Genomic DNA, 14,615 nt, shown 5'->3' on the forward strand with positions numbered 1-14,615 from the left:
TTCAATTGTGTCATCTGTTCCAACTCTCTGTGCCCTTCAAAGCCTCTGTGTGCTGTACACTGTCCATCCCTTAGTGCAACGAGTCCAGGAATGCTGTCACTTGCTTACTCTTGATGGAGCCACTGTGACATGTATGTGCGTTCCTGGTGACATCAGTCTGACAGGAAACAAGGCTGCTGACACTGCTACCAAGACTGCAGCCCTTGTACCTCTGCCCGCTAGTTCTTACATTCCCTCTGATGATCTCTGTGTTGCCGTCTGTCAGCAGGTGGTGTCACTTTGGCATCACCACTGCTCCTCCCTTCATGGGGACAAGCTCCAGGTTATTAAGCCTCTCCCAGCAGTTTGGATGACCTCTTCTCAGTCCTCTTGCCGTGAGGAGATCATTTTAGGTAGGTTGTGTAACAGGCACTGTCTTTTTATCCATTGACATTTGTTAAGTGGTGCTCCCCCACCACTTTGTACTCATTGCACTCAACCTTTGATGGTCTGCCATTTCCTGAATGCCCTTTTTCTAATCCCATTATGTTCTCGTTTGCATTTGCCGTGCGAGTTATAGACCATTATAGCTAACAACGAGTGGGCTGTTGAGTACGTTTTACATTTTATCCATTGTAGCAATAAGGCAAAGGCCATTGTATTTTTAGTTCATGACCTCTGTTATCTCTTTGGCATAGTTTCTAGACTGTTCTCTACGTCCTTGTTTTCAGCTGTCTTTCCTTCTGTCGATTGGGATTAATGTGTAGTTGTTTTTAAACTCTTCTCTTTATCTTCGTGTTGTACAGTTCTGACATGGGCATGTATGACCCTACTTGTTTTTGTGCCCTAAAACAAAGCAAAATGAGCTCCGGGGAATTACAGCTTAGCCAGCAGCTTGCCCGACTTTCTCTCGGCCCTCTCTCCATGAGGTGATCAGTTTAGCTAGGTTGCATATTGGGCACCGCCATTTGTTAAGTGGTGATCCCCCACCACTTTGTGGTCATTGTCATCAACCTTTGATGGTTCACCATATCCTGACTAAATGCCCTTTTTTAACCACTTATGTTCTAATTTACGTTTGCCGTCTGAGTTAGCAGCTGTTGTAGCGAATGATGTGCGGGCTGTTGACCACAGTTCACTTATTATCTGCTGTAACAATATGGCGAAGGACATTGAATTTTTAGTTTGGGACCTCTGTTGTCTCTGTGGCATGCTTTGTGGGCCTTTCTGCAGGAGGAACTACTTATTCTTACCTCTCTTTCCTTCCTTTGATAGGGCTTGACATGTAGTTACTTTTAACTCCTTTTTCGTGTAAGTGTTCTTAAGGTTCTGACATGGGCACCTACGACCTTAGTTGTTTTTGCACTCTAAAACAAAACGAAATGAATGGCTGAGAAAAGGGCCCATGAAATCCAAGTGGAGTCACAACCATAGTGTTAATATCTCTGCCCATGGAAAATAGCAAGTCAGTGGGGCTGCTTGTTTGCTTTGGCAATATGTGCAGGTGGCCACCAAGGTAGCAATGCCACTGTCGATCCCTTCCCAGTACAGATGTTGCTGTTGCAGGTGTTTTGTCAGCACGACATACCAATGACTTTGGTGAAGCAGGTGTAGAATCTCGCATTGGAGAGAGAATGGGATGACCATTCGAGTCGGGTCATTTTCACCCTGAAGCAATAAGGCAACATTGAGGGCAAAGAATTCATGCTGGTGATGCCAATAATCTTAAAGTCTGGGTTGACTCTCTGCCAGTGGTCCACCCGCTGGACCAGTTGGAGAAGTCTGAACAAAACCATGTCTTCTGGAGAGTGCTGGGCCAAGAGCTTATCATTGATAGGAAGTGAAGTGAAAGCTGTTTCGGCTTCAGTATGTAAGTTGCCACAGACTTCTGGATAAGAATCAAAGGAGTAGTCCTGATTCACTGGCAACCACAAATGTAGGTCGACGTTGGCATGGTAAGTCATAGAATGGTACTGAATTTCATAGGAATAACTGGCAAGCAAAGCCTATCATTGAAGGCAGTGACCTGATTTTATGGGGATGTTGGCATTGGTGCGAAATATTGGCAGCAATTATTTGTGGTCAGTCAGTGGGGTAAAAAGATGACCATAGGCAAAGTCATGGAATTTTTTTAAAGGGAGACAATGGCCAGTGCTCCTTTTCCAATTTTTCTATAGTTGCATTGGGCTGACGTCAGTGTCTTAAAGACAAATGTGACAGGTCATTCCACCCCATTGACTGTATGCAAGAGGACGGCTCTTATACCACAATCCAATGCGTCCACTGCGATTACCACTTAAGGGCCTGGAAAGCATGGCCACATGTAATGTCCCAAGTCCATGTCACATTCTTGTATAAGAGAGGGTGCAGCAGAGCAGTGATATTTACAACATGAGGAATGAACTTACAACAGTAATAGAGGTGGTCCAATATGGATTGAAGTTGCTTAACATTCATCAATGGTGGTAAATCCTGCACAGCCTGGACATCTTGAGGTGTCAGCTGGATTCCTGAGGCACTGAGGATCTGTCCCACATATCCCACTTGAGCAATGAAAAACAGCCACTTTTCCAAGTTACAGTGAAGATTTGCAGCATGGAGGACAGAAAAAAGAGTATGTAGGTTATCAGCCAGGTTTTGTATAGGCTCTCCCGCAACAATGATGTCATCTTGGTAGTTAGCTGTGCCTGGCACTTCTTGTGTGAGGTGGTTCAAACATCACTGAAATATTTCTGGGGTGCCTGCAGGTGCCCAGGAGGTGGTTTTAGCAGAAAAGACCAAGAGGTGTTGATTACAAGCAAATCACACGATGCCTGATCCGACGGAAGCTGTAGATATGCATCCTTGAGGTCAGTTTTTGGGAAGAATTTGCCCCAGTCTGTAAAGTAAATCTCTTCCATCTTTGGGATAGGGTAATTGTGTATATTAATCATGTTCTTGAAATCGCCACATATGTGAAGGGAGCCATCCACTTTGTCGACCAGCACAGTGGATGTTGCCCACTGGTTATTGGAAACAGACATCAAGATTCCAGAGTCTTGCAAATGTTGGAGCCCCATCTGTAACATATCCCTTAGGATGAATGAGACATTCCGAGCCTTGCAAAAGCGGGGCATGGCCGTTGGGAGGAGGGTGATAGGTGCTTCAAATCCCACAATGCCCATAGTAAAAGGCTTAAACACCGAATGATACATCTCATGAAGAGTGTGGAACGAAGGATTATCAATGCCTGGCTGGACACTAATGGTTGAATTGTGCATTTCTAGTAAAAAGCAGCAAAGAGGTCCAGTCCTAAGATGTCCATTGCCCCTGGGAGTATTGACAACAAGGAGGTGTACTTTTACATGTTGTTGCCCTACGTAAACTGTCATTCCACCACCACTTTGTCATTGCTGTAACTGTGGAGGCACTGGAGGAACAGTTGCAGTGGAGGAGAGCCTAACCACTGCTAGGTGTTCCACGTGATGATTGAGGCAATAGAACCTGTGTTCACCTGGAAGTCGACAGGGTGATCATTGACGAACACCTGGAGGGACACTTGTTGATCCCAGACAGGAAGAACGTCATGGAAGCGAAGCATCTCTAGGGCTGCCATGTCCAGTTCTGCCATCAGTAAAGTGTCCACTTGAGCCAAATCCATGTGCATCTTGTTGGATATCCAGAAGACCTCCACGTTGTGACCTGTCTTGCCACAAGAGGCATATTTGACATGGCAAAACTGCCACTGGTACCAAGGATGCTTACTGAAACACTTAATGAAGGAGGGCAACTGTTGTGGGCAACAGGCTGTGAATGCCTGTGTACTAATAAGCAGAGAGTCTGCAGAGAGTGGGGGCTGCTGGGGTAGCGGGCAATCGGTAGGGCGAGCAGCAGAGACAGGAGAAGAATCTTGTGTGTTTAAGCTGATGCAAGGGTGGACTGCTTGAAGGCTCAAACAATCTGAAGACAAGTGTTCAGTGCCTATCTGAAGCCCCTCATGGGTGCATGCACAAGGAGTGTGTCACGAGCAAGTGACATGGCATAAGACTGTTTACAGGCTTTGTGGGAACACCGAAATTGGCAGTCCCGTGAAAGACCTTCGAGCATCTTGATCCATTCCCAGTAGGACTGCCCGTGTTGCTTTCCTTCAACGACCACTCCTGATTTGCCACTTAACGGTTGAAGAGACTGATGACTTTGTAGTTCGGTCCCTTTCACTCCAAACCAACCAACCATATCATCCCTGTTGCTTATGACAGCTGAAAAATGTGTGCCACGCCACTGCAAAGTGTACCTACTAGGTAAAATATTCTTGCAAGCAAAATTTTATTTTCTCATTTGTAAGGCATGCAGTTCTAATTCAGGTTTCAATTGTTGAAGAAGGCAGTGAGCCTCTGGTCCAATACAGGCAAGGAGAAACTCCGTACAATGGGCATTGGCTGACATGTCATAGGCCAGAAAATACTGCTCAGGGTGGGCCACATAGTTGGCGAAAGGTATGACTTTTTTATCTAAAGGGGGAAAGGGTGTAGGTGCACCACAAAAGCTTTTAGCTGTGAGGTTCGACTGAGAAGGGCATTGGGAGCTGTCAGCGGATGCTGTTGTAAAGCTTGCATGACCTGCTGTGTGTCCTGCAGAAAGAGTAACATTTGTTGCATCAGGTCAAGGTGTTCAGAAACTGGCTGTTCGGTCATGGAGAAACAGGAAAAATAAACTGAATATTAGCCAGCCTGGGAGAATAAGGAACAGAAGAAAAAACTACACACACATGACCACCTCGGTCCTTATACCTCGTCACGACTGTTATATCTCGTACAGAGAGATGCTTGATAAGAAATAATGAGGCACAGGTGAACAAGAACAAGGATTTATTACGACTACAGTAGAGAGATTTGATAACAAAGGAAAACTCTTCTCAAAAAAAAATAATACAACTTATCAGGCTTTTACAGGATACACCTTGAACACACAGTGAATAAACATAGTGGGACATGAAGACCATGCCACTGATAATCCCTAACGAAGGAGTTTGAGTGTTCAGCATAGTTGGCAGACTGGTACATCTCAGGATATCACTGGAAAGTCGTACGTCATGCTGCAGGCTCCGACTGCTGGGCTGCTAAGAACCGGTGCCTGAATTGGCCCAAAGCTCCATTGGAGCGAACTGCCAGTGTGTTGGCTTGTGCCGCCATATATAGCCAGGATGCAGAGGAATTCATGCTGATCCTGTTCCACACACATGATAAGACGGAGGAAATAGGTCCCTGGCACAGAGGACCTCTGGTGGCACTTGTCCTGCTGTCCGTTGTCTTTGTTGTGATTGGTGCCGTCTGGGGAAGAAATGCCGTGTACATATGCAAACCAGTTATGCTTCAGTTTGTGATGGGTTAATAATCCCTTTTTGGTGAACAACAGGTACATGGCAGTACTAACTTGTACAAATGCAACTATGCCTATCTCTTCAATTCCTGTGATTTCTAAATGGAATTCTGTTGTGCATAGCACATCTTTAGATATACTTGTAGATTTTTGAGTTTGTTGTCATGATATGGGAAGCTCATCTTTCTTATTTAATTGTCTTCTTATGTTTTGACAGAAATTTCTAAGTGTATTGTGATTGTTACTGTCATGGATATGATATGCGAGTTGGTGTGTCAATCATTAAAACAAATCACCAATTTTCTCCTCTGAATGTGGAACTATTTTATTGACACCCACCTACATAGGGATACAATAAGAGAAATTCAAGCTTGCACAGAAAGACTGAAGTGTTGTTTTTTTTTTCTTTTTTCTTTTTTTTTTCTGTGTACTGTACGGGAGTGGAAGGGTAGAGAAATAGTCTGAAAGTGGCTCAATGAACCTTTGCCAAGCACTTAAGTGTGAATTGCAGAATAGTGGTGTAGGTGTAAAAGAGTTTAATCCCATTAAATAACTTTGCCTTTTTGATGCTGAAAAGAAGTTTGTTTAAAGTAGAGTATTTCTTGCTTTGATGATAACAATAAAAAATCTATGTATTTCATTCTTCTGGAATGCATACATCTTCATGACCCATCTTTTGTAACTTTTTTGACTGATACTTCAGGGAAGAATGCCCCTGTGCTGCTATGTCATTCACATCTTTCTTTCTTTCTTTCTTTCTTTCTTTCTTTCTTTCTTTCCTTCTGTTTCCCAGTTCTCAACATTATAGTATTATAAATGTTAGGTGCAGTATGTGTTCTGTCCACCATTCTTGTAACATCTAAAAGCAAAGCATCCCACTTCAGCGTACTTGCAAACTGAGCACACAAATTCATGGTGTCCTCCAGTGATTGGAATTCCTACTCCTATCCTCGATATCTTCAAGCCGGACAGCCTGGTTGTGAGGGAGGTTGGAAGCTGTCTTGTCATTGTAATTACCTAGGTAACTACAGCAACTCTTGAAAGTATCAGGCTATTTCACTCACACCATAATTTATTAGCCTTAGGACATTATTTATTTTAATTTTTTTCCTAATTTTTGTAATTAAAGTACTATTTACCATTCATGTTGAGAACTGTCTTGAGCTGCAACTTGGTGAATACACTGGGGTCCTCCTTGGAAAGAGCTGTGTTCAAACAACCAACAGGATCTACCCTACCAGCTACATCCTGTGATGCAATGATGTGGCATGTGACATCAAACATGTGCAAACAGGAAGAGAACAGAGTACTGCAACATTTGCATTTTCCATTTATATCATGTTTGGGAATGGTGGTGGTGGTGACAGACTGATCTGTAGTGTCGCTCTAGGTATAGGTTAACATGCAAGGGACAATTTGGTTGAGTTAATGAAGCCAACAAATGTGAATATGAAATCTTAGTTGTGGTGAAATGCTGATCTGTAACGTAGCCCAAGGTCTGAATTAGGCTGAAAGGCAACAGTTTGTTTGTGAGATGGTGACACATTATCGATGGTTTCAGGTAATCTTTGTTCAAATCCATGTTTGGCTATACTGATGTAGATTATTCATGATTTCCATAAATATCTTCAGGAAAATGATTGGACGACTTGTGTAAAACGACCATGGGTTATATCCTAACCCTTCCTTTTTCAGCTGAGCTAGTGCCCCACCTCCTCAATGATCTTCATGCTGGTGAGATATTAAACTTCAACTATGTTTTGCCCTTCAAGTGTAATATAAGTGTTATTCTTTCTTACCAGCAGAGTAAATCTCACGAACCCTTTCAGCATAGCTGTGATTGTGTTTAAAGGTGTAGTAAAGCTATTTGAGATACATTTCAGTTAGGCCAATAGTCATTCTGCTTCTGAAGAGACAGTCATACCATTCATCAATCTTTTTGATCCCATTTTGTAAATGTTTTAAGAGCATTGCCAACATGTTTTTCTTGTAATTGTTTAGATTTGAACTGCAGAACATGACATTGTAACCAATCAATTGCATAACTCAGTTTTATTCTAGTGTGTGTTCATCGGAGCGGTGTGAAATAAATTTTTAGAAAATAAATTATGCTTTGATGCATTTCCAGTATAATGTGTGTTCACTTTTGTGCTATCTTTTGATAAAACTAGTTAACTTGTAGTTAGTGGAGTTCTCTCTGTTTTCCATTTTGCATATAATGTATTGTTTTTGTTTAACACATTCTGAGAATTCTTTTATCATTGACTATAGATGGCTGCTCGCATGATTAAGGAGGCAATGGATAAAAAGTTTGGACCGTCTTGGCATGCTGTTGTTGGTGAAGGCTATGGCTTTGAAATATCTTATGAGTGCAAGAATCTTTTGTACATGTTTTTTGGTGGTAATGTTGGTGTCTGTGTTTGGAAATGCTCTTGAATCTCCATAATATACATGTACTTGACTGACTGGTGGTGGTGGTGGTGGTGGTGGTGGTGGTGGTGGTGGTGGTGGTGGTGGTGGTACAGCCCTTGATTTATGAATTGTACATGAATAAAAGTTTCCAGCTTTCAGGTTGTGGAGAGATGAAGCGCTTACCATTAAGCAAAACAGAGTAATTACAAAGTGGATTTTGCTAAGAACAGGAGATGAGTGCCAAAAGAATAGTCCCAAAACAGAAATATTTGTCAGTAGTACAAATGGAAAAATATACTGAATCCCCTGCTTTTGGGCATGGCAGCAAGAATTTTAGAATGAAATGTAAAAAGGGGAAAAGTAAAGCAAAAATTAAAATGTGGCATTTTGTTAGCAACAATTACACTGAATGACTTATTTCTACACAGATTAATTTATTCTCATGCCACTTAAACATTTTTACTTTGTCTTTCTCCATTACTTTTCCTTTATAAGCATGTACTCATCTCCTGTCTGGATTGTTGCTGATATTTGTACCAGACTGCTTTGAGAGAAGGAATAGTTTGGTGTGTGCATGGTATTAAAGAATATCTTTGTGATATCCTCTTTTTTTAAGACAATACAAAGACATCTATCTTACAACAGACTTTTCCCTCCATTACTGTTGCAACTTGTCTATTAACTGAAGTTTCTATCTTGTTGAAAACTATTGCAGTTTTAATGCATTTAGCACACACTGTACAGAATGAATATATCTGCACTCTATTATTATATATTATTATTATATATTATTATTATATATTATTATTATTATTATTATATTAACAATGGAAATGAGTTACTTGTGCATTATTAACAGAATTTGTTAACAGTACAAATATTACTCTTTTGGTACAACCATTTCATTTTATTCACTATGTTACTTATAGGAGGCTGGCATCAGTACATAATCTATGAATATATTTTGGTAAACAGCATATTTTATTTTATAGTTATTTGTAATTATCCTTATTATTCACCTATCAGTTATGTTATTGTTGAGGTAATTATATGGTAAGGATATGTAAGTATATTTTACATTATGTAACTACCTGATACATTTTGTATAAATAATTAGTTTCCTGTTGTGGTGAAATTTTCTAATGAACCTCCTCCTGAAAAAGGTGGGGAGGGGAGAAAGCACAGGATTGCAACATTGCTTAAAGACATAAGTTTATATGTAAGTGGTAGACATCACAAGGAAAATACAACCACAAAGTATAATGTACTGCAAAGGTAACGAAAGCATTTAATCTGCAAGGTAGTGATTTTATGTTCAATGAAGGAGGAGGAAGCATTAATAAATTAGTTTTTAAAAAGCATATTTGTTGCTGCAGTGGACAAATTAGTAGCTCATTATGTCTTTAATGTTGTTATTAATGATAATGGAACTTACTGGTTGGAACTGCTAGAAAAAGAGCCAGGGCTCAAATGCTTATTTTACATAATCTCATTATTAATACTTTCTGAAGCCATAAATTTTTTTTCTTGTGATAACAAGGCTGGTATTGAGAAAGTATGTTAATATGAAGTAAACCTTAATCATGCAGAGATAGCATTGATTCAATGAAAAGAATATAATTTCCTCAAGGGTCTGAGTTAGCCTGTTACTTAAATGTTCCATGTACTGTGGAGATGCATGAGCATGAGCAATAAAATTATATCAAGGGATTTAATGTTATCAACAAACAAAGAACAGTTTCAGGGACTGAGGTGTACTGACTGTTGTGGACATTGTCAACTTCAGCTGATGGTGCTGTTCTGAAGATGGCCTAAGACTAGGCCGAAACTGGTCATTTTAAATAAAATAACCATCATGATTTAGACTGTTTTTTCAACTATTTTATAAACAAAATTTGTATCTGTTTGAGATTCAGAATGTAAAAGCCCTAGAAGGTGGTTCTTGTGACATGTAAGATATCTTCTTAGCTCACTGATACATTGCCATATTTCCTAAGTGCATTTTCATTTTTGCAGTTAGAAAGATAAAACAATCTTGATACAAAGAGCGGCAGTCAAATATCTTAGTGTGGTGTAGGTATGAAATAATGTTTGAAGAAGTTGGTTTGGCAATAATTGAATTGACTTTGTTATTGTATGTAATGATAGTTAGTTAATATGCTAATTATCAAAGCTGATTTTCATTACAATTTCCTGTTAACATTATGACCTTCTCTTGTATGTCTACTGCTATACTTGTGTTCTGTATAAAGCTGCACATTTTTTATACATGTTTATGTGCATATTTTTATAAGATTTTAAAAGAACTGAATCAATTACACATTGATTTGTTAACATCAAGAAAGAGTGTAAAATGACTGTCAATCATATAAGTTCATTAATGTGAAAGACTTTTAAGTTTTTCTATGCATATATGCACAACAGAATATGTTTGTACTCTCCTCTCCTCTACCCCACATCTCTTGCATACAGACTAGTATACTTCAGTGTTGAAGTGCATGCAAGAGTAATGTACATAACTCAATATTGACTTCTAGGTGGAAAAAGGGAACAGAGTATATTAATATAAAGCAACTTTTGGGATGTAAATGGTTAGGAGAAAAAAGTGATGATCTTACAAGAAAGTGTCAGTGGAAGTCTCAGTATTTTGGGTAGGTAGTGCTTCCCTTCAATTGCTGTTCATTCCAGAAATGCAACTGGATCTCCAGTCCCTTCTTAGATTCTTAGGCCCAGCCCAGTACGTCTCCCATGAGTCTATTTGTCTCTGCACCCCTGCCGCTCCCTGCACTCTTATCATCTACATGCTTCCTGAAGTCCATAAAAGAACCACTCAGGATGCCCTGTTGTGGCTAGTTACTGTGTCCCACTGAGAGAATCTCTGTTCACTTGGACCAGCACCTTCAACCCTTTACCCATAACGTAACCTCTTATATAAAAGAAACAAACCATTTACTCCACTGACTCTCCATTGTTCCTGTTCCTTTACCAAATGGGCCCTACTTTGTCACTATTGATGCTATTTCCCCCTGCACTAACATCCCCAATACCCATGACCTTGATGCTATTGAATACTATCTTTCCCAATGCCCGACTAACTCCAAACCCACAACTTGCTTCCTGGTCAATTCTTCACCCACAATTGCTTCTCCTTTGAAGACATCGCCTACAAAGAAATCAGTGCTACAGCAATGGGCACCTGCATAGTACCATCATATGCCAACCTATTCATGGGCCCTCTAGATACATTTGTCCTAACCATCCAGAATCACAAACCCATCACATGGTTCACATTCATTGATGACATCTTCGTGATCTGGACAGAGGGAGAGGACATGCTCTTCACATTCCTCCAGAACCTCAACACCTTCTTCCCCATTTGCTTCATCTGGTCCTCAGTCGGACAGAGTCCACCTGCCTTAGTGTTGACCTCCACCTCAAGGATGGCTACATTGTCAGTGCCTGTGTCCATAGCAAACCTACCAACCACCAACAATACCTCCACTTCGGCAGCTGCACCAATTCCACACAAGAAGTCTCTTCACAGGCTAGACACCCATGGCCATTGCATCTGTAGTGATGGGCAGTCCCTCTCAAAATATACCAAATAAACATACCAAAATTACCCTCCCCCACTGTTGTAAAGGAACAGATGTCCCATGTCTTATCTCTCCAAGTCACCTCTCACATTCCCACTGTCCAGCCACAAAGGAGCACTCCTCTCGTGACTCAGTGCCTCCAAGGACTGGAGCAACTGATCATATTCTCCACCAGGGTTCCAGCTCTGAATTGTTGAACACCCTACTCACTATTTTCCCATCCCTACTACACTGGTATTCTGCAGCCCACCAAATTTATTGGGATCCCTACTCCACCCAAGCTCCCAACCCCTTGCCTTATGGCATGTATCCCTGTAATAGATCTACCTGCAAGGCCTGTCACATACATCCTCCCACCAGTATCTACTCCAGTCTGCATCTCTTATTCCATCAGAGGTAGTGCCACCTGTGAAAGCAGTCGCGTGATCTTCAAACTACGCTGCAACCACTGTGCTGATTTCTACATGGGCATGACAAACAACAAGGTGTCTGTCTGTATGAGTGTCAACTGACAAACTGTGGCCAAGAGACAGCTGTAACTCAAGCACCACATACTACACAGCCTTCTGTTCTACCATCGCACCCACCAATCTTTTTTCCCCTTCTCTACTTGTCCCCTTCTCTCCTTTTTTCCGCGTCCAGCAGCATGACACTCCCACCGCTACATCCCTGCACACTTCCACAAGTAGCACTAAACTTCTCTCACCCCTAACCTCCTATCCCTCCACCTCCCCACCCTCGCCTCCTCCACACCCCACCACCCACATGAGATTGTTCCTCCCATGAGGTGCTGCTGCAGTCTGCACACCAGCCTCAGTGGTCAGAAACAGACTGGGTGTCTGATTTGTGCTTGTGTGAATGTTTGTTTTCTAATGCAGAAGAAGGCATTTTGGCTGAAAGCAGGAATGTATGGCAGTCTTTTCATTGTACCTGTCTGTGACTCAGTGTCTCTTCTATAGGGTGAGTAGCAATGTATACTTTTCATAATATTTTCAGCATTTTACTTGTCTCATACATCTTGTGTACTATGTAGTGTACCATGGCTGTTCTCCCAGGAATATCAATAATTTGGGGGGGAATGTTGTGTACTTCCGATCGATCCTTTTCCCTTAGGTTTTCTTGGGTCTTATAATGCTCTGTCAGATTCTTCTTACAGTATTACATCTGTTAATTTATCTTTATCTACTTCCTCTTGCCTTTCCGTACTACAATCTTCAATTTTCTGTCCTTTGTATAGCACTTCTTTATAGTCCTTCCACCTTTCACCCTCCTTTATTTGTTTGCCAGAAGAGTTCTTGACATTCACACAGCTGCTTTTCTCTAAACGTTTCTTCAGTTTTTTTTTTTTTTTTTTAAATGGGCCGAACCTATCTTTCCCAAAATCAAGCATGCCTCTACACATCTGCAATTCTTATCTATCTTTCCTCCTGCTTTGCCATTTTGCACTTTGTCAATCTCCTTTTGTGTACAATGGTATTCAGTATCCTCTGCTTCACTTGTGATGTTGTTACAGAGTCTACTTCCACTAATTAAATTCAGTTTCTTATGTCATAACCAGTGATTATTGTGTGGCCTTGCTTCATTCTGTTGTTCCTCCTCTGCTGCCTTCACTACACTGTGTCTCAAAACTACCAGTTTGTCTTCTGCTGTGTTAACAGTTGCATAATGCTGTCTTTGAAACATCAACAGCATCTGCTTGTTAAACTTATCTAGGTCCCATCTCCTTAATTTCTTGTATTTCTGCAGTTTTTTTCAATCTATTCTGCTTTTCATAATGAATAAATTGTAGTCAGAGTACACATCTGCCCCTGAAAGTATTTTTCAGTTTAATATCTGGTTTCACAAACTCTGTCTTGCCATTATACAGTCTACCAAGTAGTTTTTCTTTCATTCTTTTCCCCACAGTCCATCTTTTTCTACTTCTTCTCCCCCCCTCCCCCCCTTTTTCCAACTTTCAAATTGCAGTCCCTCATCACAGTCCAATTTTTGTCTCTTTAAACAGTATGAATAATTTCTTTTATCTCATCATACATTCTTTAAATCTCTTCATCTGTGAAACTAATTGGCATATATAGTTGTTGTAGTCTGGTGACGGTAGGTGTGAGCTTTGTGTCTAACGTAGTAATGTGGTAGTGTTGTAGCTATGATAATGGGTTCACTATTATGTTCACAGCTTTTCACCTGCATTCTTGTTTTATTATTCATTATTACACCTCCTTCTGCATCAGTCTTATTAGATTTTGTGTTGACAGCTCTGTACACATTCTGGGAGCATTTTGTGTTGACAACTCTGTACTCATTCTGGGAACCCTGTACTTGCCTGACCACAAATCCTGTTCTTCCTGCCACTGTACTTCACTAATTCCCTGTATATCTAACTTCAACCAGTCCATTTCTCTTTTACCCTCTCTAACTTTCTTAACCACTTAAGATATCTTAAAACTCCGCACTCCAAACTGTAGAGCACAAGATTTGTTTGTTTTTCCTGAGAAGAATTTCCTCCTAAGTAGTCTTACCTTTATATCCAAATGGAGAACTATTTTACTTCTATAATATTTTACTCAAGAGGATTCCATCATTAAGCCATACACTAGATCAGCATATCTCAGGAAATGCAACAGCTGTGGTTTCCTCTTGCTTTCAGCCATCTACAATACCAGCATAGCAAGACTATGTTGGCTAACGTTACGACGCCAGACCCTCACTCATCCAGAATGTTGTCCCTGCAATTACTGAAAAGGCTTCTGGCATTCTTCAGGAACAACATGTTTACCTGGCCTCTCCAGAGATATTCCTCTGATGGGTTTGCACCTATGGTACAGTATTGCTGAGGAATGGAGTACATACATAACAAGGCAATAGAGCCATGCAAATACAGACTTCAACAGGTTAATATCCATCTTTCATATTATTGTGTGGAAACAGCTGAGACATCACGTTGCAGAGCTAATAAAATTTGTAATATTTCACATTCCACGAAATTAAATATCATGTTTCTGAAGATCTTTCTCTAATTGCCAATAGTTTTGATAGCTTTATTTTTGTTTGACCTCTTTTACTTTATTTTTGTGTTACATTTTAATCATTGTACTTGTCCTTCTGCCCTGGTGGCACAGCCTTTGTATGATACAGACTTCATATTGTGATTTGTTTTGGACGAGAGAGAGAGAGAGAGAGAGAGAGAGAGATGGAGAGGGGGGGGGGATATTGGGATCAAGATATTTGATATTTAATTGCTGTTGAAAAGATAGTGATACTGTAAAATAAAAT

General features: G+C 40.6%; 1 protein-coding gene across 1 annotated transcript in view; it reads left to right on the forward strand.

Annotated features, from left to right (window-relative positions):
• Positions 1-7,784, forward strand: part of LOC126201685 (dynein axonemal light chain 4-like) — a 39,643-nt gene extending 31,859 nt beyond the window's left edge. The window contains exon 3 of the mRNA XM_049936804.1: positions 7,609-7,784. Coding sequence (XP_049792761.1) covers positions 7,609-7,773 — 165 coding nt within the window. The 3' untranslated portion in view covers positions 7,774-7,784. The remainder of the gene's footprint in view (positions 1-7,608) is intronic.
• The last annotated feature ends 6,831 nt before the right edge of the window (positions 7,785-14,615 follow it).

The sequence above is a fragment of the Schistocerca nitens genome, chromosome 1 (genome assembly GCF_023898315.1).
Source record: "Schistocerca nitens isolate TAMUIC-IGC-003100 chromosome 1, iqSchNite1.1, whole genome shotgun sequence".
Taxonomy (NCBI): domain Eukaryota; kingdom Metazoa; phylum Arthropoda; class Insecta; order Orthoptera; family Acrididae; genus Schistocerca; species Schistocerca nitens.